Below are 26,034 nucleotides of genomic sequence, written 5' to 3' on the forward strand. Positions count from 1 at the left end.
ATCAATGCTTGTGTTGACATGCATGCATACATGCGATGCGTGCAGGGTATGCGTTTGTCTCTGTGCAGACTGAGCATTTGCCTGGTTTGTCGCGTTTGTCATTCTCGGAGGCTTCATATACTCCTTTCCATAGACGGATTATCACATCTTTCTTCCTCCTAAATCTCCCTGGTAGCATGTAGCATCAAGATCTTGTTCCTCTTTGGTGTCTTACGGTCATGCTTATATATGGATTGACAGCCATCCCACTTCAGTCTTTCTGATATATATATATGGTTGCCCGCGCCTGGATCGGGTTTCTTGCCGGCTATGAAGGTGACAACGGACATTGCTTTTCGCAATTACAACCGGCAAACCAAGAAGGTGACGGTGCATAGAGATGTCGTCTTTTGGGAGCCGAGAGCACCAAAGACATACCACGGAGCTGGTAATTTCCAGATTGGCGAGCCGTTGAAGCCTTACAGCCAAAAACAGAGTTTTCAATTGGCAATGCCTTGTTCAAATCAGCAAGACAAGCTGCTAGAGATCTAGGGTCAACAGATTTAGGTTCAACAGGTCTGGATTCAAAAGATCTGTTCATCCAAACGATTGTTTTACGAAATGGAACTGATCGTGACGGTTGAGGGGCAGTGGAGGAGCAAGTCCGCGGTTCTTTTGATTCGTGCAGGCTGCTGTATATTGCGGACTTCAACCTCCATCGACCCACTGCAGGTTGCCACGATCTACCTGCTCTGTGGATTGAGGGATAAACGCCTTACCTCGTCCTATGGCCCTTTGACAGTGCGGTTAGGGTAAGCAGGTCTCTGAGAAAGAGGTATTCGCAGTCGTCAACTACTGTCGACGTTATTTTCATTTCATATTCTACCGTCTCACAATATCGCTATTCAAAGATGATTTCCAGGGCGGGAGTATTCCTTCAAATCTGTAAAACTCAATGTCTCAGTGTACAACCCCGTGGGGTATTCCTCGCAATGCCGTGTCTAACCCATTTTTACCTTGTTTCTGTTCTGATTGAATACCCAGATATATAGGAAGGGATATACTGTCTCCGGGATAAGAGTGGTCACAATAGTCGCGATGCTCCAAAACGATCCCACATACTCCCAGTTTCGAGGGACGTTGAGATACCGCCATATGAAAAGACCATAAGCCGTGAAGCAACCCAAATAACGCAGGAGCCTGTAATAACAATTAGTAAGATCTACTGACCACGGTGGTGGGAAAAGCAAGCTGCATACCAAATCTCAAGGGAGTGGCCCAGTAGAGAACGATGTTTCACCAGCCCATATACGTACACCCACCCAACCGGAAGTTGCAAGAGGATACCGGTCCAATATGCTGTAATTTGCTCGCGGTCATCTGGGTAGAGATATCCCAAGTATCTCAACCCTGCTAGAGCTGTTATACAGTATATAAACATCTCTCCGGCAATGCGCTTCCGTTGATCGGGGCGATAGACACGCCAGAGCGCAAGCGCAACAAACGTCAGGTCTAGCTCAAACCAAGCAAGAAAGCATATTCTCTCCAGCCGCGTTGATGTAGTCGCAAAGGCGTAGTATAACTCATACGCCAATGTCAAAGACCTAAAGCGGACAGTCAGTCACCCAGTGTAATATACCGCGAGAAGTCTGCCAGCGTACAAGTACTTGATTGTTCCTGGCAAGACCCGATCTTTGACAGCTCTTATCATAACAAACACATATAAAAGGGCGTATATTACCCCGCATGAGATAATAAAACCATCCTGAACGAAAAGGTAGCCCTCGGGTGGGTTTAGACGCGCATCGGCAGGTTGCACCACCAGGTGGCGGATATGCTCCGTTAACCAAAAGTCAGACATATCTTCGGCGATTGACAGAAAAGCGAAACGTTTGATCCAACTAGGTTGGAAGATTGAGCTGTCCAGGATATAGCTAAATAAGAAATGCCGGGATCTTAGAGATGTTATGACGTCATAATGACGACATGATAAGACTGGAGACTAACCTTGGAAAGAAAGCGAGCACGATCTAGGTCCGTTTGCGTGGTTGCTGAAGAATCCGGCGGGTAGGGACTTACAGCGAACCGTCCTGACGATGACGATGGCGGCGGTGATTTGTCGTCCGGTGGTGGTGGTGGTGGTAAGTGACGAGGAGGCCCCCAGATGGGAATCGTAAGATGGCCTTGTTGGACGGGGGTAGGGGTATGATAGAAATCGGACGGTAAAGCGCTCGGTGTCTAGAGGGGTGTTGCCTATATTGTGTTGATTACAGAAACAGCGTTCTGTACAGCATGTATTGAGATCAAAAATAGTATATGAAAATACTATGAATATGGTGAATTCCAATCTTGTATACTGTAGAAAGGAAAATGAACGTTTTGTCTATCTTCTTCATACATGGGAAGAAGCATCTATTTATGCTTTTTTTTCATATACCTCCAACATGGGGAATCAGAAAGGCTCTGTGAGAACAGACAACAACGCGAAAGACAGAAGACTGAGAACAGGGCGCTAATGCAGTAGGATTGTGACCTGCGTGATCAGACTGCATATAGCCAACCAGGCATCACTTGGTAGGAGCCTAAGCGCCGTTGGTTCGCTAAGCGCCGATCCTGCATATGCAATGTGACCCCGAATTAGGGTCATCGTTGTTTGTATCAAAAGGGCCAGTATTAATGGAAATTGACTGGGATTTTCAACATCTTGGTAGTAGTAACTGTTCTAGTAATCTACGTCTACGATATCTTCGCGCCAATAACCCACAAATATAAATATACATCGGTTCTTAACTGTGCGGAAAGGCTGTTTAGTGGGCTTCAAGAAAAGCTGCGGATTTAAATTGTGTTAGAAGACTGGAAAGAGATTTTCAATATAAGCCCCTATATATTCCAGGATAGAAGCCGAACTAACTACGGCAGTCAGTTAACTTGTTAACTAACTCAGTGTTGGAGCTTGGTCACGAGGTCTTGGTGGCTGCCTGATTTGTCAGGCTAGTAATGCCTGCTTGTTTGTTAACTAACTAGTTACCTACCTCCTTCCTCTCTCTGAGTCTTCTCTCTCTCTTTTCCTCCCCCGGTCTTCTGTTCAGTCAGGTAAAATATTCATTCCACTCTGCTTGTTCTCGTATTGCCAACAGTGAGGAAAACAATTAAGAGCGATAGAAGGAAAGATTAAGAATGTTGAGAATGCAGCCCACAGTTTCACCAAGAAGGATTTTCTCCGAATGATACCCTCTATATAGCGATTGAATCATCGCCGGTTCATTCTTAAATTACTTAAGGCTATCATCATACTGGCCAACAAATATACGGCCATGAGGAGCGGAAATAAGCCGCCTGATGAGAAATAACATTGTCTCACTCATTGTGTTTTGGATCATCCGGGATATGAAACCCGAAGACGAAAACCATGATCAGCCTCGGTGAGGAGAAAGTATTTAAAGATTCATTTGAGTCTCCCTCCTGTCTAATCTTTCAACACTCTGCACATTTGATGTCGTCATGACCCAAACTGGAAAGCATGCCCTTATCTTTGGAGCCTCTGAAATCTCCGGATGGTCTCTCTTGAACCAAACCCTCCAATACCCAACCCCGACGACCTTTAACCGCGTGACTGGCCTGTGCAATCGGCCATGGATCAGCGAGGACGCTTATCTCCCTGACGATAACCGCCTCAATATTGTGTCGGGCATTGACCTGACACAGTCCGTGGAAGCGGTAAAAGCTCAGCTTAAAGAGAAGGTCGCGAAGGTGGAGTCAGTCGACGTGGTTTTCTTTTGTGGTATGTATTTGCTACGTTGCTTGGTTCTTCTTTGAAGCCACATATACTAACTTCTGCGCAGCTTACATTCAGACTGGCGACTTCCAGTCGCTGCGCAAGGTCAACACCGATCTTCTCCAAACCGCCATTAAAGCCATCTCCGCTGTTTCACCCACAATGGAAGCGGTCATCCTGCAGACTGGTGGCAAGGGGTATGGATTGGAGTTCCCTAAAGAGGTCACCATCCAGCCTCCTCTCCACGAGAAGATGCCCCGCATTCCTTCGCCATGGAGAGAGAACGTTTTTTACTACGACCAGTATGATCTCTTAAAAGGCTCTCTGAAGACCAAAACTGGACCTTCACTGAGATTCGACCGGATGGCATTGTCGGCTTCGCCCCTGGCTCCAACGTCATGAACATGGCATATGGTATTGCCTTCTACTTGACTCTGTACAGAGAAGTCAATGGAAAGGATGCCAAAGTTCCATTCCCCGGTCGTCTGCACGGTTACCACACTCGCCACACCGACACCTTCCAAGACATCCTTTCTAAGATGGAAATCTTCGCTGCTCTTAACCGCGGCAAGTGTCAAAACGGATCAAGCTTTAATTGTGGCGACGGAGAGGCTGTCACCTGGGCTCAGGTCTGGCCAGGAATTTGTTCTTATTTTGGCCTCAATGGTGTCGAGCCAGATGGCATGCAGAAGAATATGCAGGATTTCGTTTCCGAGAATAAGGCGATCTGGGACCGCTTGGTCTTGACTCACGACCTGAAGAAGGGCCTCATTGAGTCGCAGAACTGGGGCCATACGAACTTCATGCTTGTTGATTTTGACTTTGCCCGGGAGTATTCCCTTGAGGCAGCTCGATCCGTTGGGTTCAACGAGCAGATTGATACTCTCCAGGGTTATCATGTTACATTTGACCGGATGGTGAACGCGAGGTTCATCCCCGTGCCTTCTTCTTGAGGGATTCTTGTTCGAATAAAGAGAGAACAAACCAAATGAACATATATTTGGAGAGGAAAACACGGGATTTGAAATACTGTTAAACATGATTCCCGGCGGGATATAAGTCCCGGGTAGTCATTCTCCACCAGCTGGACCCATATTTTCCACAAGTATAGTGCAAATATAAATATGTATTTTGCCTTCACCCTGCCCTGCAGTTAGATATTTATTTCATTCATACTTCATAAGTTGATTTATTCCGTTTGACAGTAGTTAAGGGTTAACAGACATCATGGCCAACCTTGCATCCTCTTTGGCGGCTCGTTTCAGTCTCGGTGGCCGAGTGATCCTAATCACTGGTAAACAGCACCATTCCCCAAAGTCCTCAAACAAACTCTTAACACGTTCCTAGGTGGTCGGGGTATTGGCATGGCACTTTCGAAAACTTGTTTGGATGCTGGTGCCACTGTAGTGGTCACCGACGTTCTACCCCAGCCTGATCCTGTCTTTCTTGACTGGCGGAAGAGTACCCCAGATCAGCTTCACTACTACTGGTAAGCGATCCTATTTGACGGGAAAGATTACAGATGACTTACCTTTTAAAGCTGTGATCTGACCAATAAGGAGGAGGTCGGACGCACTTTTACCAGCATCCTAGAGAAATTCCACCACATCCACGGAGTGTGAGATCAGGGCAGTCCGCACCAGTAAAGGGTAATCCATGACTCACAAATCAATGTTGAGCAGAGTCACGGCAGCCGGAATTTGTATCGACAAGCCATTCTTGAAGCATGAGTGGGAAGATATCCAAAATCTCCAAGCTGTGAATGTACGTTTCTTGCTAGCTGCATGATAAGCAAATGCTAACTCTGAAAAGGAGACGGGAACATTCTTCGCGGTACAGAATGTCGTGAAGAATATGAAGCAGTATGGTATTAAAGGAAGTATCGTGATGATTTGCTCACAGTCAGCGCAACATGTCTGCCCTGGTCATCTGCTGACTGCCTATGCGGGAAGCAAGGGCTTTGTGTTCTCAATGGCAAGAAGTCTGGCCCACGAGCTGGCTCCTGATGGAATCCGTGTTAATACTGTCTCTCCGGGGTAAGGAGCTCCCTGACGCACCGAGAACTTATCGCTTAAACAAATCTAGATACATTGCCACAGATATGAATCTCTCACTTGCATCTCTTCGGCCGGAGTTGCTCAAAATTTTCTGTGAAGCACCACCCCTTCGGCGCGTCGGAACACCACAGGACGTGGAACTGGCCGTGTTGTATTTGTTGGGTGGTGGTTCTTCTTATGTCACTGGGCAGGATCTTGCTATCGATGGTGGCATGCAGGTCTCCTCTGGAAACTATAAGCTGTAGATGCCTCAACATGTCCAAATTAGGATCGTCAGTTTATAAGTTTTTGTTATCAGATAACCGATATTCGGAATGCCATTGACCACTTGAAATTCGTACAGTAGCATTAGGAATTGTCATCATCAACTTAATTCGGGACCTACTTTTCCCGGAATAGAGATTTGAGAATCTGACAGTACATTTGAATTCGGAGAATCCTTGAGGGCTACTATACTAGAGATGAAGAGGAAAATCGTGATGAAGAAAGGTGATAATGAATATATGGAAAGGAGGCAGTATATGAAGCCTCCATGAACAAAGAGAATGGCAAACTAGCAGAAGGCTCAGTCTGCACAGAGGCAAAGACATATAGGCATCCCGTGTATGTTAACAAGAATAAAGTAAATTGGGGTAATTCCAAATGTCTATTTGCCGTTGGACACGATCCGGTCACCATTTTCATCAAACTCGATCTTCCGACCAGTTTCCAAACTTTCTTGGAAGGCAGTTGCGATCTTGAGACCTGTGTAGGCAGCGGAAAGCCTCATTGGAAGCTCCGTATTGTCCAGAATAGCGTCGGTGAATTGATTCACCTCAGTGACAAAGGCTTCTCGGTATCGATCGACCCAACTAGGGGTGCAGTCTTGCATGATTCCAGACGCGTTCGATACCTGAACCCGATTAGAGTGAGGTACCGAGTTAATGGAGATCTTTCCGTTCATGCCAATGATATCCGTGCAGTTGTCATAGCCGTGTGAGGTTGTGCGGGAATGATAGTAGTGGGCGATTCGGCCACCCCAGAATTCAACGACACCCACGGAGTTATCGACATCCTTGAAATCTTTCATTTCATGATGATGGGCAATGATTCCAGTAGCCCAGAGAGCCTTGGGTCTGACTTCTTCGCCTAGGATAGATAAAGTCAAGTCAATGTCGTGAACGACGGTGTCCACAAAAATTCCACCACTCTGTCGAGCATATTCGATGAAGAAGCCACTTTTATCCAGCTTCTCGGCACCCTGTGAACGGACAATAAGAGGCTCCCCTATGGCGCCACTCTTGATTTTCTGTATGGCATCCATATAGTTTTCGTCAAAACGCCGGACGAACCCAACCATAACCTTTGTTTGGGGATGCTGCTTTGCTGTTTCCATCAAATCACGTAACTACAAACGCGGAATAAGCACTAGTGGTTCAGAGGCTAAATCGGATAGCTTACCTGTGAGATGTCTCTTGTGATCGGTTTTTCACAAAGAACATGTATCTCGAGTTGCATAGCGGTCAATGTCTGCGCTATGTGTAGCTCGGTTGGCGACGCGATGACCACGGCGTCTAGCCCAGGCGTATGGATCATCTCTTCGAAGCTCTGAAATACAAGCACCCCATCTGGTACAAGTTTTGCCTTCGCCCATTCGATCTCATGAGATGCTGGTGTACAAACTGCGAAGAGCTTGGCTCGGGGGACTTGGTGGAGAATATTCAATGCATGACGCTGGCCCATCCGGCCTAAGCCAACCACACCGATATTGGCCTTCACTTTCGTCATCTCGAACCTAATATAATCCGCAGCGGTGTAAAATATTTATAACGCAGGAAATTGAAAATGATGGCTGTGTTCCCAGGAAATCGGTTGTTTATTTTTATGCCCGCTGCTCGGGATTCAAAAGCCGGCCCTAGTACCCCTCTTCGGAATTTTTCATAGCGTTACGTATTGCCCTTCCGATTATGTGACATTTAACGTGGGCCTACTTCGGCCTCTGGTAGAAATCAATGGATCTACATGAGAGAGAGAGGTTTCCCTTCCCCGTGAACTCTATACTGTACAGTATTTGCGGGCTACGGGTAGCTTTCGGACGTTTTCTTTCAATCATTTTCTTTGGGCGTATCAGGATATCCTATACAACATACTAACTTACCATTACACCACCTAGATAGCAAGATAGCACGTCAAAGCTCTAATACGCTCATGCAAGGTCTCAAAAGCCCCAATGACCCCCAAGGTACTACCGGCTCTGTTGTGCGACAGGAAGATGGCAACTATCGCCGCGATGCTTGCCTTAGAGCACCACGAACCCATTTTCCACCATCTAGCCAATCGGTAGAGCGGCCATGTAGTGGAGCCGTCCTTCCAGAGGAATGCCTTCCAATTTGGCCAGAATGTCTCCAACCAAAGGAAAGCAGCCCTCGCCGGCCACGAAGCAGCATTTCGACCAAACTCATTGATGTACCAATTTGAGCAATCCCCCGCAAAAACAGTGCCCTTAAGCTGCTCTTGAAGAGAGATAGTATGCCTCTCCTCTGCAGACTGCTTTACTTCCACCACTCGAGCTCGACGGTCGAGGATTGGCTCGAAGAGTGCCTTGACCGCGAAGCAAACCTGAGTTTCACAGGCAAACAGAGCAGAGTTGTTTGCAGGAAAGGTATTGGGACCGAAACTATATGGGTAAGCTAGGATCAATTAAATATTCCTTGTATTCACTTACATGATGGCCAAGTTGGGGAAGTTGTGCACGAACGTGCCGTAGTAAGCCTGCGCTCCTCGAGACTCGCTCCACTGTTTGTTCAAGGAGACACCATGTCGACCATAAATCTCCATGGGTGCAAGAAACTGCGAGACCTGAAAGCCGGTTGCAAGCACAACAATATCAAACTCGTCTTCAATGCCCGAAGATCCGATAATTCCGTTCTCGGTGAACTCCTGGATTCCCTCATTGCAAAGCTTGACGTTGGATTGATGAAGGGAATCAAGATAACCAGGGTCGAAAATGCGTCTCTTGCATCCTGTGCGACAACATAAGCTTTTATTCTTCAGTAAGTTGAACTGTTTCCATACCCAAAGGAAAATCAGGCACCACAGCCTTCTTGTATTGCTGAGGGGTACGAGAGAGGATGTATTCTCGGGACTCGTCCTCCGCCGCAAGCCTGGCCTTGATTCCAGCCTCCGAGGAGAAATAAGTGTAAGCCTCCTGCTCCGCGGTGAGGAAAATGCGCAAGCGAAGCCATCGTTGCCAGAGAGGCAACCACCTGAACGACCATTTTTCCAGCTGTGAAAAGGATTTATTTGGCTTTCAGCAACTTCAGGTTAGTCGAGGTACCAAGCAAAGACTAGTACTAGGTATTAAAATGGACTTACACGTGGGTGATACCATTGTGCACTGCGAGCGTATTGCTGCACGAAAGCTGCTTTTCCGGAAACAGCAGGCACAACTTGGGCGGCACTGCAACCGTTTCCAATTACTGCCTAAGAAAGGTTAGGCCTGTAATGGGTCTAATCAGGAAGCCCTGGAGAATAAGATTGCTTACCACTCGCTTGCCAGTGTAGTCAACCGAGTGGTCCCAGCGTGCAGTGTGGAACATGTCACCCTTGAAATTCTCCATCCCCTTGAATCTCACATCCCGGGGAAAGGAGATAGCACCAACTGCGGAAACGAAGACAGTCGCGTGGCGCTCGAATTCCAGACCGGTTTCTACGTCGCGGAATTTCACAGTCCACTCTTTTTCGTCCGGGTTCCAAGCACCCCCTAAGCACTCCACCGAGGTAATGACATGTTGCCGTAGATCGAATTTGTCAACAGTGTCTTCAATGTCTAGATGTAATATATTGTCAGCCAACATCACGCGACTTAGGTGGAAAACTCAGTTCAGATTGACCAACATTGCAAGATTTCGGGCTGTTCGCACAATTCCTTGGACCAATTGGCATTGAGATTGAAGCTGAAAGAGTAAAGGTGCGAAGGAAGATCACAACCACTGAGGTGCAACTGTTAGTGATCTGAGAAAGCTGTTTCTTGTCGAGAACCCTTACCAGCCAGGATAGGTGTTTGATCGCCAAGTGCCACCTACACCATCCAATTTTTCGTATATCTGCAACATGTCAAAACTTGCCGCATAATCGGTGAACAAGCTATAGGTATTACCAGGAAATCATTAAAGCCCAATTCGTGCTTTAGACGATAGGCCATTGAGATACCACCAGGACCTGCACCAATGATGATGGCGGTAGGGGCGTAAGAGGAAGCCATTTTGTCACAACTAATGATGGAAGAAGTACAAAGATCAGAAAAGGTTTTGCAACAGGTTCTTTCGAAGTCGCCGTCTTATGACTGCCCTTTTTGTTTTGGAGAACCCCATTTCCCTTCCGGGAGACTAATCCCGACGCTGGGATATCGGAATATCTGCATGCAAGACCAGGAGACTTGACTTGAGATTATTATCCGGGGATCGGAACTCATTTCACGGTCCTACTATTTGTGGAGACGACTACTCCTTCGCCCGAGACGCTCTATGACGGTTTTTGCCACCAGGACCAATTCAACAAGGAAACGAAAGAACTATGACCATTTCTCCCAGAACCAGCAAGGGCCAGTACCTGCACGGCCCGCAGCAGTTGCGTCTTGAGGAGCGACCAATGCCCTCTATCGGCCCGTCTGATGTGAGAATCCGCGTTCGGTCAACGACCTTGTGTGGCTCCGACATGCACTACTTCAAGTTCGGCAGAAATGGATCAATCGAAGTCAAAGAGCCTTTGTGTGGTGGGCACGAAGCAGCGGGTGAGGTGGTGGAAGTTGGCGCGACAGCTCTGGAAACTGGGAAGTTCAAAGTCGGCGATTCCGTGGCAATAGAGAGTGGTGTCGCATGCCTGGAATGCGACAGATGTAAAGCTGGCCGATATAATATCTGCGCCCAAATGCGCTTCCGAAGCAGCGGCGCATCGTTTCCCCATTTCCAGGGGACTCTTCAGGAGTTCGTCGACCATCCCGCGGAATGGTGTCACAAGTAAGTGTTTTACTGCTTAAGGAAGCGGGCTATAGCTGATAACAAATACCCGCAGGTTATCAACAACACTCTCATTTGATGATGGTGCTTTGCTGGAGCCACTGTCTGTCTGTGTTCATTCAGTCAACAGGGCAGGTATGAAGCAAAGGGGCGCGATGCTTAGTTCTTGGTGCTGGGGCAGTCGGTCTTTTGTGTGCTGCAGTTGCAAAAATTGAACATAGGAGCCCTGTTGTGATTGCAGATGTTGACAAAGGCCGGGTTGCATTCGCCCTGGAACACGGCTTTGCAGACGTAGGATTCGTGGTTGACCCGAAGAAAGGGGACACTGTTGAAAGCCGTCTTTCCGTTGCGAAGGATCTGGCCCTTCAGATTGGCGACCAGAAATGGCCAGAAGGTGAAGAAGTGCGCCAGGTTGACCATGTTTTTGAGTGTACGGGGGTCGAAAGTTGCGTGCAAACATCGATATATGTGAGCTCTCTTTCAATACTCAAACTTGCCAGAAAGCTAATTCCGTCATAGGCGACTACGAATGGCGGAAATGTTGTGCTTGTGGGAATGGGAACTGCCATTCAAACATGGCCTATCGCAGAGCTCACGGGTCGTGAGATCAATGTGGTATCAGTGTGGCGCTATGTGAATTGCTATCCTCGGGCAATCGAGATCATGGAGGGTGTGAGAGCCAACTCTCTCAAACCGGACGTGACGAAGCTCATTACGCATCAGTTTGTCGGGCTCGATTCTATTCCATCAGCCTATGACACTGCCGGGAAGACACGAGATGGGGAGTCTAAGTTGGTTATTAAGACAGTCGTTAATTTCTGATCAAAATATATAATTAACAAATATATTGAAAATATCCGAGGCCATCACTTTCAATTGTAGACGTAGATTCCCTGGATCCTAAAATTGTTCACGAGACGCCACAGAAGTCTGTTGCCAGGAGTAGAGTCGTTTAATCGAGCACTTTCCGCATTTGCGTAATCATAGCCAGAACTACGCAGAAGCTTTTGGATATAAGGCTTCACAGTAGAAAGTAATGTCGCCTCAACGAGGGAAGCAGCTCGATATCGCCTAGTGAGCAGCCATTAAACTTGTCTGGGGCATGAAGATCTTATGGTCGGATCTTGCATCATACGCAAGTGAAGGCGAGATAGAATAGCGAAAAAAAATGTCAGAGTCGTTTTCCTTCTAGTGTATTATCAGGTTGATTGTAAGCCCCGGACAGCATCCGGGATTATGTGACCTCAGCTTTCTGCCTTTCCATTATCGGGAATGCGATCCCGGTACAGAGAATAGACTCCGAGCATCTTATAAGATGACCCTCAAGCTTGTCGCGAGTTATTCGACATATCTTGCTCTTCTCTTTTATGTACTATTCTGACTGAATACTCTGTCAATTGTAATGGCTTTTACTGGAGTCAGCACCAAGGACGTGAACAACATGCCCGACGATGAGCACGCGGTTCTAACGCTGAGAAATTTGATTTTCGACATCTGCAACCAGAATGGTGGAGGCCATGGTGGATCTGCTGTTGGTATGGCTGCTATAGGTGTGGCTTTATGGAAACACATCATGCGGTATAACCCCTCAAATCCAGACTGGTTCGACAGAGACCGATTTGTGCTTTCCAACGGTATGTGATTTCCCAGAACTAAAAGATTGACGATATAGCTGGCAAACAAAATCAGGACATTGTGCCATGTTCTTGTATGCCCTCAATTACTTGACAGGATTCGATGCTTGGACAATGAATGAGCTAAAGGGCTATGGTGGCGGGAAGGAAAATGGGTTCACCACCATCGCACACGGGCATCCGGAAATTGAATGCCCCGGTATTGAAGTTACCACTGGCCCATTGGGACAGGGAATTGCCAACTCGGTTGGCTTGGCTATTGCTTCCAAGAACCTAGCAGCCCGGTTTAACAGACCCGGTTATGAAGTAGTCAGCTCTCGAGTTTACTGCATGACGGGTGATGGCTGCTTGATGGAAGGTGTTGCTCTCGAAGGTATTTCCCAATTGGTTCAGAACTATGAAATAAACATATACTGAGAAAGCTTCAAGCAATTTCGTTGGCAGGCCATCTCCAACTGGACAATCTGGTGTTAGTCTACGACAACAATGGTGTCACTTGTGATGGCCCTCTTTCGTGGATTAATACCGAGGATATCAACCAGAAAATGCGGGCTTCTGGGTGGCATGTTCTTGATGTAATGGACGGATGTGATAATGTTCAAGCCATTTGCTCCTCTCTGAGACATGCCCAATCCTTTAAAAGGGAAGCCCACTTTTATCAACATCCGTACCGTCATCGGTGTTGGTACTACCACAGCTGGAACAGCGAAAGCACACCATGGAAGCTTTGACGTTGAAAGTGTTGCGAAGTCCAAGTTGGCGATTGGACAAGATCCCTATCAAAGTCACAAACCCACTGCGCGTGGTTTAGACTACTTCCGCGAACGAAAACAGCACGGAGAAGCCTTGGAAAAGAGTTGGCAACATTTGCTGATGCAATACACCCTCGAGTTCCCCGATTTGGCAAGCGATTTTGCCTCTCGACTGCGGGGTGCGAAGCCAGATTTAGGATTACTTCTCCAGGATTTGGACAGCAGCCAATTCAGCCAAATGCCAACCAGGGAGTCAAATGGACTCATTCTTCAAAAGCTTTGGGAGACATGTCCTTCATTTTGTGGCGGTGGTGCAGACCTTGTCAACTCCAACAAGTTTGTCTACTCGGATACCGATGTCTTTCACCCCTCAGTGAGCTACCAGGGCCGATATATCAGATATGGGATCAGGGAGCATGCTATGGCCTCTATCTCAAATGGTCTTGCAGCATACCACCCGGGAACCTTTTTGCCAGTCACCGCAACATTTTTGATGTTCTACATCTATGTAAGTTCTTAAGGGATACCCCTAGCTCGGCTTACAAGCTGACCAGGGTCCGAAATCCTTACAGGCAGCACCCGGAGTGCGCATGGGAGCTCTTAGTCATCTTCCAACTATTCATATTGCAACTCATGACTCGTTCGGTAAGACAATTCGCAACTACTGTCTTGGAGACCACCTAACTTTGACTAGCCGAGGGGCAGAATGGTCCTACTCATCAGCCAGTGGAGCTTGACTCCTTATATAGGGCCATGCCAAATCTCACATACATCCGGCCATCTGATGCCGAAGAGGTAATCGGCGCTTGGATGTGGGCCGTTGAATCCGCAAGCAGTCCAACGATGATTTCTGTTGGTCGTGATCCAGTCGACCAGCCAGCAATTACAAGCAGATTTAACGTATCCAAGGGAGCATACGTACTTGAGGAGCACCCAGATGCCCAGCTGACATTAGTTAGCTGTGGTACGAGTTTGCACTACGCCATTCGTGCTGCAAACGAGCTGAGTGAGCAAATTTCGATTCGTTGCCGGATTGTCAGTGCTCCTAGCTTTGATCTGTTTGATCAGCAGCCCGCAGAATACAGAGAGTCAGTTTTCCCCCTCGATGGCAACCCCATCATCAGTGTGGAGGAATATGTGGCCACCACGTGGGCACGTTATGTTACAGCAAGTGTGGGCATGACATCCTACGGTTACTCTGCGTCTAACCCAAGCAACTACGAGCGCTTCGGATTGGACACGCGCGGAATTGTTCTTCGAGTTAAGAGATACCTCACGTTCTTGAACGGCCGCAGTGCAAGACAGATGGGTTGGCGATCAATCTAAATCTGGTTATCGAAGTGTGATATAGATTGAGAATGGATGCACAAGCAAAATAAAACTATCAGTATCATCAGATCAACGTAATTGATAGAATGTGAGCTGCAAGGTTCTTAAAGCATCAATTTGTAAATAAATTGAGATATAAAAACCAACTATCTCGTTAATTCATTGCCCGCGGTATTCCATCACTCAGTAAAATATTGCACAGCTCCGGATCCATAAATTCAACCAAATCAGGCCCATTGTCTCCAAAGAATGAAAGGTCGTGAGTCTCGTGAGATATTGGCGAGTCTACGGCAACAGGCACGCCCAGTTCTGCAGAGCTACATAGATTGTCACCCAGCCAGTTCTGTGTCCCGGCTGTATTTCGCGACCTTTTCGGATGCTTGCCGGGACTATTCTCGTTCTGTGGGCCCCTTTTTGCGCCTTTTTGGGCCATTCCCCGCTTGCGTTTATGCCATTGTTGCTGAAGCGTACTCAAAAATCTGCTTGTTCGCTTCGCATTTTCAAAGCAAGTGCCCATTTCATCCAATGCCCAGAAGCATGTACTCAGGTACCTTACTAGGTCAGAGTGCTGAGTGCTGCTTTGGCCTGGAACAGTGACGAACATGAGTATAAGTGCTGCTGAGAACACGTACGACACCATCTGAACATTTGCCTTTCGAAAACTGTATCGTCGCTCATACATGTTGAGGACTTTGACTATCGAGATTGCCGATTCGAGACACATTCTGCGTGCATGTCCAGGTCCAGGCCCTTGCAATGGTCTAGGCTGTATATGATTTTTCGATATGTAGGGGCGATGGCAGTGAATCATAAACTGATAATATTGCAAACTTCTTAAATTAGTACATGAGCTTATCATACCAAATAAATAATCAACTTACTGCAGAGTGAGAACGTGGGGCAAATAGTAGTAGGACTCTTTGGTCGCATCAACGTTAAGGTCATTGGGCAGGTTATTTTTCCAAGCAAGCAGCCGTGCGACAGTGTCAGCGGTGAGCTCTTGAAGCGCTGTCCTCGATATTTCCAAGCAGCCATAACTTGATTGGGATTAGTATCTTTGTTTGATGAGGACGCGCATCACAATTCTAATAACTCACAGTACATCAGTTACAGGGGACATCAAGTCATATAAAGCAATCCACTGCTGGAATATCATGTCCGATGGGTTAGCTATACCTTGGATATTGACTTGCGAGCATCCATAAGATCTCCAACGTGGTGCCTGGTGAGACATAGGAGACCTGTCATTCCAGCATGGTTTTCGAACGGAGACGCCAGCTACCGGGCTTCGGACAGACCGTCCCAAATAGTACCCCCAAAATCTGTGAAGTATCAGTTAGGCGGCAAGGCTTGATAACGGCAAGTAGAGATGTCTTACTGGTCGTTGAGACTCGAGCCCCAGAAAACTGTTCGTCGAATCTTACATTCCTCTGCCGTGATGATACCCTTTTCCACGTAAGGGGTGACATCCAAATGGAGACCTTGGTCAAATGCAAGTCGCATGGCCATCCCTTTTTAAGGTGAATCTGTTTCCAATAGCCAAAGAGATAGAAGCTTGACTTACCACTATACAGCCAGCCGCGAGTGTCTCTAGTACCTGAAGCTTCATAATTACTGCATATTACCAGCGCTTGAATTGTTGCCAGTGAAGGGTTTTCAATCTCCAGTTCCAGCAGGGCTTTGGCCCTATCCCCGAAAAACTGTGACAAGGACCGAGGGAATGTAACAAGATCTGGATGATACTTGGGCTCATAAGCTGCACCCATTGCACACCTTTTTTTTTTTTTTTTATCAGCATGAACTCTTCAAAGTCAAGGGACATGCTCACATTGCATCGCATAAAGCCTGCGAATAATAAGCTGAAGTTAAGCCTTCATATCGATTCTGATTTTTGGCCTTCCAAAACGCTTCACTGTCAACAACATGCAGACAAGGGTCTTGCCAGGCAAAGTAAAGCTGGAGTAGATGCTTCTCAAAAGCCTCCTCCACTTCTATGTTGAGACCCAAATCCTCCAGTATATCTTGTGCATCTTTCTGAAAAAGAGAAGATGTAAAATGTCTAATGTCATCTGAAACGTCAAGCAAGTTTAGGTTAGATGTCGACCCAAAATACCGTAATTGACCGTCGTGCGTCAACTGTACACGCCCCGAGCGACATGCGAATTGGTCAGTGACTTCGTCCTCGCTGTCGGTCTCGGGGTTTTCACTGGGGATCACATCATCATTGGGGGGAAACTGAGTCGGTGTCACAACATGCATGCGATATGATTCGGAAAGCTGACTCGGCCCTGCCCCATTCTGAATATGGGCCATAGTATCATCATAATCTACCAGCACTGCATCTTCTGGAACATTTTCTGCCGATATCTGACCAGCAGATCGCTCACGAAGTGGAGGCGAATCATCCCCAGGATGGTAATTATCGCATCCTGGGGCCGGTGGTTGAGGACTAGTGATGTTTGTCTGGTCATGGGCCACGAAGCGGGTCGTATCACCAGGTCTCTGGCTCCCGGGAAAGCTGGCTCCTGCGCTATGGGATGTATTCTCGTCACTTAGCACATTCTCGCAGGCAATTCCTAAGCTCTGCAAAATGCCTCTTAGGGTATCTCGGTCATTCTTGTCCATAGCCGGAACTCCGAAGCCCGCATTCTGGATATGTTGAGAGAGGACTGCAACTCTTGAAGCCAAGAGCGAAACGGCAACGCGGACGGGGATCCTGTTGATGGCTTAATACAGAGATTCTCTTTCTTTGCGGCTATATCAAAACCTACTTCCTCTTGTCATTGCGCTGTCTGTATGTACAATCCTTGTTTTTGGACTCGCAGTTCTTGCATGAGGGCTTTGATCCATCGCACTAGCCCAATCCGATAGTCAGTCAAGCACGAGCAATTCTCAAATTCCGGGATTACATGCTTTTACCTTACCGTCTCGACATGGAATGCATGCAGTCGTAACGTGCTTGCGTGCAGGCTTGACGGTCTTGGTTTGAGGCATTGCCAAATCTTATTCAGATCGCATTCATATACTGATTAATTTGGAGGGATAACGATTCATAAACTAATTCTTACTCAAGATGGTTGAGGGCCGGGATTCGAATCCCGAAGGTGTGGAGTCACACAATTTTGGATCGGTGAAGCTAGTGTTGGCCTGAGGCAGTCTGCCTGGTCTCTTCATCTGTCATCACCTCTCTCCCTCCCTCTTTCTCCTGTCCGTCCACCCCAATACATACTCCATTGATTATCCATCTGTATTTTATCTCCATGTCCAAGTAACAAGATTCCTCTAGTCTCGCTTGCTTGAATCAACCGCTTCAATCCATTCACTGTTGACCTCATCCTGTCTAGCCTTGCCTTCTTCATTCTCAGTGGTAGCGCCACCTTCTGACACATCCAGAGGAATACCGTATGTTTTTCCCTCAAAGATTTGATCAATCTCTTCCAAAGATAAACCGGCAGTTTCCACATACCAGAAAGAAACAATAGGAACAAAAGAAAAGTTCAAAACAACATAAATTATATAGTACCGCCAATCAATATTCTCAATGCCAATGGGAGTCACCAAGACAACGGCGTAGTTGCAGATCCAGTTGGTCGCAGTCGCAAGTCCAGCGCCACGGTTGCGCCAGGCTTGGGTGTTTATTTCTGCCGGATACATCCACGGTACGGCAATCCAGGACATGCCGAACACAGTATAGTAAGCGAACACGAAGGCAATTGCAACAGCTGACCATTGACTTCCTCCAACGCCCAGGCCGGACGTCAACAGGGCAAAGCAAGTGCCTTGGCCCACCGCGCCCCATAGCATGAGTCTTTTCTTCCCAACCTTCTCAATGGTTGTCAGGGCGACCGCAGTGAAAACCATAACATTGATCGCATTGCAAGCGGACAGGATCAGTGACATTTGGCGGGAGACTTGCAGAGAGGCAAACACAACGGGCAAATAGTAGTTGATTGCATTGATGCCACCCCACTGCTGCATGAACTGAGTGCCCATTCCTAGGAGAACCCTCCTTCTGGTTTCTAGGCTGTCCCTTTGCAAGAGAGTGCGCCAGCTGACCTTGGAGACTTCAAGCTCATGTTGAACGCTTTGAACGGAGGCTTCATGTAAAGCCAATAAATCGGGATCATGGATACCTTTGCCATGGAGTCGGGCTGTGACAGCCTTGGCTTGCTCGAGTCGACCCTTTTGAATGAGCCAACGTGGCGAATCAGGTAACCATGGAAGCAGGACGAGGGTAACAAGGGCGTAGAAAATCTGAAAGGCAATAGGGAATCTCCAGGAGACTTGCTGATGGCCGATATATCCAAGACCAAAATTGAGCCACTGGGCCGTCACATTGCCTAGTTGGTTGAGGACGAGGTGGAAAACGGCCAGGCGACCACGGTGTTGAGGCTTGGACATCTCTGACTGCCAGACTGGAATTGCAGTTGTGTTGAGGCCGTTTCCCAGCCCAGCAATGAATCGACCTACGATGATCTGCGCTACGCTGAACGACGCTGTTTGTATTACGGCCCCAATCGTGAGCACGATACATCCTAGGGCGATGGAAAGCCGACGACCAATTCGATCTCCATAGACCATGCAGAATATGGCACCGAAGAAACAGCCGAGGTCATAGGTTGCAGCAATCTGTCCGATTACCATTTGGCTAGGTTGCCGGAAGGTTGATTGGAAGCTTTCGTTTTCAATGAGGCCGCCAAAAAAGACTCCTTGGTCGTAACCAAAGAGCAGGAAGCCGCAAGAAGTGGTGAAGGCAACGCCCAACGAGAGTTTCGTACCCTCAAGTTCAAAGCTCATAGTGAACGTGGGAATTGAAAATGATATGTCGAGATTGAATGGGAACAACCCTGAACTGGAACTTCTGTTGGTTCTTGTAGTGTTTTAACTTACTTCCACCCGGGGGATAATCCCCAGAAATCCGGGGTAGCCCGGACCCGGAACTCATTTTACGTCTTGAATGAGTGACCGCGTTTGCAATAATACAACATCTGGCTCAGTCAATATGCCCGGTGCTCAATACGTAAGGTTCACTCCAGAGATATAATCACACTTCCGGAATATAACCCCGGACCTGACTGTCTGGAACAGTGACCGAAAGAGACATCGGGTAAAGCATAAATTGATGAGGCTATTCCAGATATTACTGTCGAGCTAATGGAGTTGTTTTAACACATTAAGAAAGAGACTGAGATTCATTCGAAGTCTTCATTTTCAAGTAACTGTATCAAGTAGTGGGCTTCACATTACATGTGAAGGTTCCCCAGAGTAATTGTTTTGATAGTCTGATACTCAGCCATTCCATATTTACTTCCTTCTAGACCATAGCCACTCTCTTTGACGCCCCCGAAAGGCGATTCAGCTGCACTGATCTTTCCCGTATTGACACCACACATGCCAATTTCAAGCTTTCTTGCAACACGCATAACACGCGCCACGTTGCCAGAAAAGATATACCCAGCAAGGCCAAATTCGGTGCTGTTAGCCAGTTGTAGGACTTCCTCCTCTGTATCAAATGGGAATATCGGAGCCAGAGGTCCAAATGTCTCGTCTCGAGCAACTAACATATCCACTGTTACGCCAGAGAGGACTGTGGGCTGCATAAAGAATCCAGGTGCTTCTGGCGCCGAGCCACCAATTTCCACGGAAGCACCCTTTGACACAGCATCTTCAATGTGGCTTTTAACCTTGTTGACGGCGGACGCATTAATCAGCGGGCCTTGCGTGCACGAGTCTTCGATCCCGGGTCCCAAGCGAAGTTCAGAGACCTTCTGTACCAGACTCCGAGTGAACTTGTCCAAGATTCCTCTTTGGACATAGAGGCGGTTGGCACTATTCTATCGTTAGGTTTTGTATAACAAAGAGTATGAAGTAAACTCACCACACACAAGTCTGACCCGAGCATCGGAATTTGGACATCATGGCTCCTTCGACGGCAAGATCAACATCGGCATCATCAAAGACAATAAAAGGAGCATTGCCGCCTAGCTCGAGACTAATCCTTTTAAGGGTGCCAGCTGCTAGTATGGCAAGATTCTTGCCCACATTGGTAGATCCAGTGAAGCTAATTTTGCGAACGAGAGGGTGTGTGGCGAGCTCTGAGGCCACCTGCCTATTCTTCGTAGGGCAGACCTGGATGGCCTTACCAGGAATTTCCGCCTTCAAAGCTAGCTTTGTGAGAGCGAGACAAGTAAATGGCGTCTCACTTGGTGGCTTGATAACCACGGCACACCCAGCAGCCAGAGCTGGGGCAACCTTGCGAGTGATCATGGCTGCTGGGAAGTTCCATGGAGTAATGATTCCGCAGACACCAACTGGCTCTTTCTCGGTCATTACAATGGTGTTCGGTGTCGATGATGGGATTGTGTCTCCATACGAGCGCGTTGCTTCTTCGGCAAACCAAGCAATGAAGCTCGCCGCATAGGCTATTTCGCCTTTGGCCTCATTGATAGTCTTGCCATTTTCTAGACATAGAATTCTTCCGACTAAAGACAGCTGTTAGAGGTGAAAGCGGAGCCTTGGAACTAGGAAGATCCTTACGGTCTTCAATGTTTTGCATGACCAAATCGTGCCATTTACGCAATAGATTCCCACGTTGCGCAGCTGTAGTTGAAGAGTAAAAGTTCTTCTGGGCCACATTTGCACTTTCGATGGCCGACTGAATGTCATTCAAATCACAGTCTGCTACAGTCCCGAGAACCTGTGCCGTGGATGGCTCTAGTGAATAATGAGCTGAGTTTCATATACAGTGATTGTTAGAGACGAACCATATACATTGAAGGTTTGCTTCCTTTTTACCCAGCATCCATCAATAAAAGCCTGATCCTGAACAAGTAGTTCCAAATCTTTGGCTGTCGCGACGTTGTTTGAAACAGCCTCCGACGACTTTTGTGGAAATGAGACTCTAGACATTGTAGGGATGATATCTGTAGGCGCAATTGGAGTGAAGAGAATATTCGTTACCGGATATACACCGGGCAATAACATTGTTAACATTATATATGCTATGTACTATGTAATTTCCTCCGGAATATCACTCCCGGAGACTGACACGGGCTCCTTCCGGGAAGCCCTTCCCCGGGAATTGGGCTGCGTAATTGTCGTTATAGATTTCAGAGTTAAGGCATGACGCCCACACTCTGGAGTGTTGTTGCTCACCTTGTTTTTTATAAAAAGGAGCAATATCATCTCGGTCTTGGCAAGGTAGGCCGAACACGGATACGCGTATAGAAAAGATCTGCACAAGCAACCTGGCCCCCCGATGTCGAGTTCGGGGGAGCAACTAATTCACATTGTCGATCTTGCGGTTCAATTGAATGTTGACACAGGGTTGCTTTTAGCATTATTATATGCACCTACACATGTGATTTGCAAAGCAGGAAACTTATATGTGTGGGGTGAAGTACTCAGGACAGTGAGCAGCCTCGGAGGGCCTTTATAGAGCGGCCCCACCCCAATCAGACATGCTTATACGAAAGTCCAAGGGCTAGAATGACGAATAAATGAAAGAAATGAGAATTGCTTGATACTAACCTTGGAAATAAAGCGAGCACGGCCCAGGGTTGTTGACTCACCTGAGTCAACAACCCTCTCGTCAGTCATGTGATACATCACGTGTATCAAACTCCTGGGGGATTCGATTTCTTTTTCTGATTGATTTTTGCTTCCTTAACATCACTACCCAGCATGCGAAACCTATTGCATCGGTTTATATGGCCATAGATTTGGCAGTTCAGTTCAACGATCTCAGAATTCGTGGCCTGGGCTGTTCGGCCCATCCACTCGATGTTATCTCCAGTCGGGAGGGAAACTATCCAAGGGGATGAGGAACAACAGGTTCATGTAAGTGAGAAGGACAACCGCTATCTTTTTTTGCCTCTAATGACTTTTTCTTAGGGCGACTGCTTATCTATCCGGGATACAGTCATTACAGAACGAGCCGTTACGGAACGAGCCGTTACAGAACGCCAAAGCGATCAGCAGCTCTTGATGATTGGTATCTTTGCAAAGGTCTATCTTATAGACGGAAAAACCGTTAGAAAAGTACCCCGCAGTGAGAGCGAAGAATATTTACAACCAACCATTCGCGAAGCTATGATATATAACACTATTGGCGTTCATCCACGAATTGCCGAGTGTTTATCGAGAGGCAGTGACCGCAGTGACCGCGGTGACCGGGTCAAATTCGTCGATATTAAATTTTATCGACACGGTGACCTTACTAGCTATTGTCAGAAAAATTCTATTACTTCTGAACTTCAGTTAAAATGGTTCCAGCAGATTTTGGAAGCTGTTGTTGTCATTCACTCTTTTAGCGTTATTCACTCGGACTTAGCGATACGGCAATTTTTTGTCGACGATAACCTCGATCTTCGCTTAGGTGATTTCAATTCTTCTCAGTGCGCTGGCCACCCAGCACTAGGTTACGAGAAAGCATCGCACTGCCTACCTCGTGATTACGAACTTCCGAACACAGAGTCTACTGATATTTTTGCTTTGGGATCTACACTTTATGAATTGGTCGCGGGCAAGGCTCCGTATAGCGAATTGAATGTGGCTGCATCCGATGATCCTAAGTCTATAAAGGCACAGATCCAGCGACAACATAAGGTGATCGATTTTGAGATTGAAGAGCGATACAAGAGGCAGCAGTTTCCAGATGTCACATGCTATCAACGTGGAGATGTCATACTAGGTTGCTGGAGAGGGCAATTTGCAACAGCAGCGGACGCGCTCGATTTCTATCTACGATCACGAAATACCATGTAATGTTTTTGTACCTCTCCGCTGCCAGGAATTTCGCTCAGATCAACACTGTCGTAGCTCACGACATTTTGATGGCATGCGAAATAACGACGACCGGAAAGGTCTGGTGGGAGATCTTGGCGCCAAAGTAGTTGACAGCGGATTTCCTAGTAGTACATGAGATCCTATAACTCAGCACCTAAACAAACCATTTCTTTGTTTCAAAAGAGCAAGGATATAAAAGGTCAAGCAACTGTTGCTTCCTCTGGTTTTAGAAAGCAATCAATATATGGATCAAAAGTGATGTTGCTCGAATGTGCATGTATACCTGGCAGGCGTTTCATCATATAGGGCGTTTTATGTCGCCGAGATGCGGGTTATTGAATAACATGAAATCAAATTGCCGCCAATCGCGCGATCAATCCAATAGGACATGTCGTAAGGGGAGGGTCCGGCCCGGCGACGATGGCTTAGACTGCAGGCTACTGCTACCGACCCATGATAGATGAGCCGATCCCGATCCCAAAGGGATATAGGCTGGTTCTGACTGGCTGTGACTGGCTGTGATTGGCTCACCGGACGGTAAATCCGAGGTACCTATTAACGACAAGATGCTTGGGGAAAGTAAAAACGACAGGAATGATGTCTGATTGGCGACAATTTGCGAAATGGATTGTTAGACGGTCTTGGGACGAGGAAACCATTTTCCCCTTGTCGCCGAAACAAGCAACCCCTATTGCCGGGCACGGCCCCAAACTCGGAATCGAGCACTTTGGGTCCGTGGCGTCAAAGATGGTTGGTGCGATCTGCATGCGGGGATTTCCCCAGATTACAGGGATCTGGGGTAGACTGAGGTATGCACCTTACAATAAATACTATAAATCTAGCTGAAGATGTCTACTATGGATACTAACTCAAGTCCAACTCTTGCATTGTGATTTTGGTTGTTCCTACTTTGCCTCACTATGTGGCCACTCAATTCCAAGAAAGATGACAATGACACCAAGATAGCGAACCCCGAACCTGAGACGAAAGATGATTTGGAAAGCGCCCATATCGAGAAGATCGATGCCAGTATCGATAACATTGCCACCAGCATTGACAACCTACCTGTCAGTTGGTTCGTCTGGCTCGCAGCATTGACGGCCTCCATGGCGGGTCTGCTGTTCGGGTACGATACTGGTATTATCTCCGGTGTCCTGGTGGTTCTGGGAGACTCTCTGGACGGCAGGCCTGCTACGAGCAGCGAGAAAGAGATGATTACCTCATTATGTTCGGGAGGCGCCTTCATCGGTGCCATCTTCGCCGGTAACACCGCAGACAGAGTAAGACAACCCAGTCGGTATATATATGAGTGCTAAGTTTTAGTTCGGTCGCAAAATGGCCATTTATCTCGGCTGCGTCCTCTTCATCGCCGGCGCCGTCCTCCAGGCCGCCGCCTATACGATCGTTCAAATGGCAATTGGCCGACTTGTCATTGGATTCGGTGTTGGCTGTGGTGCTATGGTCTTGCCATTATATGTTGCAGAGATTGCCCCAGCCAAGGCTCGTGGAAAGCTCATTGGGTTGAACAACATGTCCATCACTGGAGGGCAGGTCATCTCCTATGCTATTGGGGCGGCGTTTGCCAGCGTTCCCCATGGATGGCGATACATGGTCGGGCTGGGGGGTGTGCCTGCTGTTGTTCTCGGCGTGCTCATGCCCTTCTGCCCCGAGTCACCACGTCATCTGGCTTACAATGGACGTCGCGACGAGGCTCGAGCCGTGCTTCGCAAGATCTACGCCAAGGCCACCGAAGACCAAATCGACGCGGTACTTCTGTCTATCTGTACGGCGTGCGACCAGGCCCGCGAGATCAACGAGAGCGGGTCTCGATTCTCGAAGATCAAGAAGCTACACACTGTCCCGAGTAACCTGCGCGCGCTGGTCAGCGCCTGCGGTCTGATGGTTATATCCCAGCTGTCTGGTTTCAACGCTCTGATGTACTACTCTGCAACACTATTCTCCCTGGTCGGTTTTGACAATCCCACTGCCGTCGGTCTTGTGGTGGCGGGCACCAACTTCATCATGACATTTGTCAACATGATGGTCATCGACGGGATGGGCCGCAGGAAGCTCCTCCTTTCGACTGTGTGGGGAATGTCTGTGGGGATGGTTGCTATCGCAGTCGCTTTCCGCTGGATTCCCATCGACATGGAAACAATGGAAGTGACAACCACCGGAATTTCCCCAGCAGCAATTGCAGTGCTGGTCTTCATTATCTGGTTTGTAGTATTCTACGGCGTGTCCGTTGGCAACACCGCATGGATGAGCACCGACTTCTTCCCTCTCGAGGTGCGTGCAATGGGAACCATGTGGCTGACCTGCTCCAACTGGGGAGCGAACGTTATCATTTCCAGCACATTCCTTTCCATGATGAAGGCGTGGACCACCTCTGGTGCATTTGGATTCTTCGCTGCTATTTGTGGTCTCGGGTACATCTGGATTTACTTCTTCTACCCCGAGGTCTCGGGCCTTGTTCTAGAAGAGGTGAAGGAGGTATTCGAACATGGCTTTGGAGTCGACTATGCCAGGCAACTTCGAAAGGAGCGCAAAGACATCATCGAAGAGAGGATGAAGACCCAAGAAAAGCCAATTGCGGTTGGGCACTAGACTTCGAATTGGATATTGGTCGCTATATTCAGGAAAATCCGAACCATACAGCACGACCGCGTTTAATTAGTTCATTGGCAGACACCCTCTAGTTAATTTAGCATCCTAAGGAAGATA

General features: G+C 47.6%; 10 protein-coding genes across 10 annotated transcripts; 5 read left to right on the top strand and 5 right to left on the bottom strand.

The window, feature by feature from the left end:
* Positions 1 to 980: 980 nt before the first annotated feature.
* N7489_006190 (uncharacterized protein) lies at positions 981 to 1,840 on the bottom strand (the record flags this gene model as incomplete). Its single annotated transcript, XM_056711940.1, has 3 exons — positions 981 to 1,179; positions 1,239 to 1,583; positions 1,641 to 1,840. 3 exons carry the CDS (start codon positions 1,838 to 1,840, stop codon positions 981 to 983), a joined length of 744 nt encoding a protein of 247 aa, XP_056565655.1.
* A 1,640-nt stretch (positions 1,841 to 3,480) lies between these two features.
* Positions 3,481 to 4,707, top strand: N7489_006191 (uncharacterized protein; the record flags this gene model as incomplete). The annotated part of the gene is made up of 3 exons (XM_056711941.1): positions 3,481 to 3,760; positions 3,822 to 3,951; positions 4,074 to 4,707. The coding sequence occupies 3 exons, from the start codon at positions 3,481 to 3,483 to the stop codon at positions 4,705 to 4,707; spliced, it is 1,044 nt and encodes a 347-aa protein (XP_056565656.1).
* Positions 4,708 to 6,457: 1,750 nt separating this feature from the next.
* Positions 6,458 to 7,578, bottom strand: N7489_006192 (uncharacterized protein; the record flags this gene model as incomplete). The annotated part of the gene is made up of 2 exons (XM_056711942.1): positions 6,458 to 7,198; positions 7,252 to 7,578. 2 exons carry the CDS (start codon positions 7,576 to 7,578, stop codon positions 6,458 to 6,460), a joined length of 1,068 nt encoding a protein of 355 aa, XP_056565657.1.
* Positions 7,579 to 7,959: 381 nt separating this feature from the next.
* N7489_006193 (flavin-containing monooxygenase) lies at positions 7,960 to 10,054 on the bottom strand (the record flags this gene model as incomplete). Its single annotated transcript, XM_056711943.1, has 8 exons — positions 7,960 to 8,467; positions 8,516 to 8,813; positions 8,866 to 9,076; positions 9,166 to 9,273; positions 9,336 to 9,619; positions 9,688 to 9,782; positions 9,838 to 9,896; positions 9,950 to 10,054. 8 exons carry the CDS (start codon positions 10,052 to 10,054, stop codon positions 7,960 to 7,962), a joined length of 1,668 nt encoding a protein of 555 aa, XP_056565658.1.
* A 311-nt stretch (positions 10,055 to 10,365) lies between these two features.
* Positions 10,366 to 11,630, top strand: N7489_006194 (NAD(P)-dependent alcohol dehydrogenase; the record flags this gene model as incomplete). The annotated part of the gene is given in 4 exon segments (XM_056711944.1): positions 10,366 to 10,808; positions 10,864 to 10,943; positions 10,957 to 11,276; positions 11,328 to 11,630. 4 exon segments carry the CDS (start codon positions 10,366 to 10,368, stop codon positions 11,628 to 11,630), a joined length of 1,146 nt encoding a protein of 381 aa, XP_056565659.1.
* A 580-nt stretch (positions 11,631 to 12,210) lies between these two features.
* Positions 12,211 to 14,520, top strand: N7489_006195 (uncharacterized protein; the record flags this gene model as incomplete). The annotated part of the gene is made up of 6 exons (XM_056711945.1): positions 12,211 to 12,442; positions 12,498 to 12,815; positions 12,872 to 13,030; positions 13,086 to 13,702; positions 13,767 to 13,839; positions 13,889 to 14,520. The coding sequence occupies 6 exons, from the start codon at positions 12,211 to 12,213 to the stop codon at positions 14,518 to 14,520; spliced, it is 2,031 nt and encodes a 676-aa protein (XP_056565660.1).
* Positions 14,521 to 16,347: 1,827 nt separating this feature from the next.
* Positions 16,348 to 19,320, bottom strand: N7489_006196 (sugar porter family MFS transporter; the record flags this gene model as incomplete). Its single annotated transcript, XM_056711946.1, has 2 exons — positions 16,348 to 17,249; positions 17,847 to 19,320. The coding sequence occupies 2 exons, from the start codon at positions 19,318 to 19,320 to the stop codon at positions 16,348 to 16,350; spliced, it is 2,376 nt and encodes a 791-aa protein (XP_056565661.1).
* Positions 19,321 to 19,766: 446 nt separating this feature from the next.
* N7489_006197 (NAD-dependent succinate-semialdehyde dehydrogenase) lies at positions 19,767 to 21,432 on the bottom strand (the record flags this gene model as incomplete). Its single annotated transcript, XM_056711947.1, has 4 exons — positions 19,767 to 20,352; positions 20,402 to 21,005; positions 21,061 to 21,237; positions 21,288 to 21,432. 4 exons carry the CDS (start codon positions 21,430 to 21,432, stop codon positions 19,767 to 19,769), a joined length of 1,512 nt encoding a protein of 503 aa, XP_056565662.1.
* Positions 21,433 to 22,305: 873 nt separating this feature from the next.
* On the top strand, positions 22,306 to 23,289 carry N7489_006198 (kinase-like protein; the record flags this gene model as incomplete). The annotated part of the gene is made up of 2 exons (XM_056711948.1): positions 22,306 to 22,362; positions 22,417 to 23,289. 2 exons carry the CDS (start codon positions 22,306 to 22,308, stop codon positions 23,287 to 23,289), a joined length of 930 nt encoding a protein of 309 aa, XP_056565663.1.
* A 941-nt stretch (positions 23,290 to 24,230) lies between these two features.
* On the top strand, positions 24,231 to 25,917 carry N7489_006199 (uncharacterized protein; the record flags this gene model as incomplete). The annotated part of the gene is made up of 2 exons (XM_056711949.1): positions 24,231 to 24,590; positions 24,634 to 25,917. The coding sequence occupies 2 exons, from the start codon at positions 24,231 to 24,233 to the stop codon at positions 25,915 to 25,917; spliced, it is 1,644 nt and encodes a 547-aa protein (XP_056565664.1).
* Between the last annotated feature and the right edge of the window lie 117 nt (positions 25,918 to 26,034).

Source organism: Penicillium chrysogenum (assembly GCF_028827035.1).
Source record: "Penicillium chrysogenum strain IBT 35668 chromosome Unknown utg000004l_segment0_segment0, whole genome shotgun sequence".
Classification (NCBI taxonomy): domain Eukaryota; kingdom Fungi; phylum Ascomycota; class Eurotiomycetes; order Eurotiales; family Aspergillaceae; genus Penicillium; species Penicillium chrysogenum.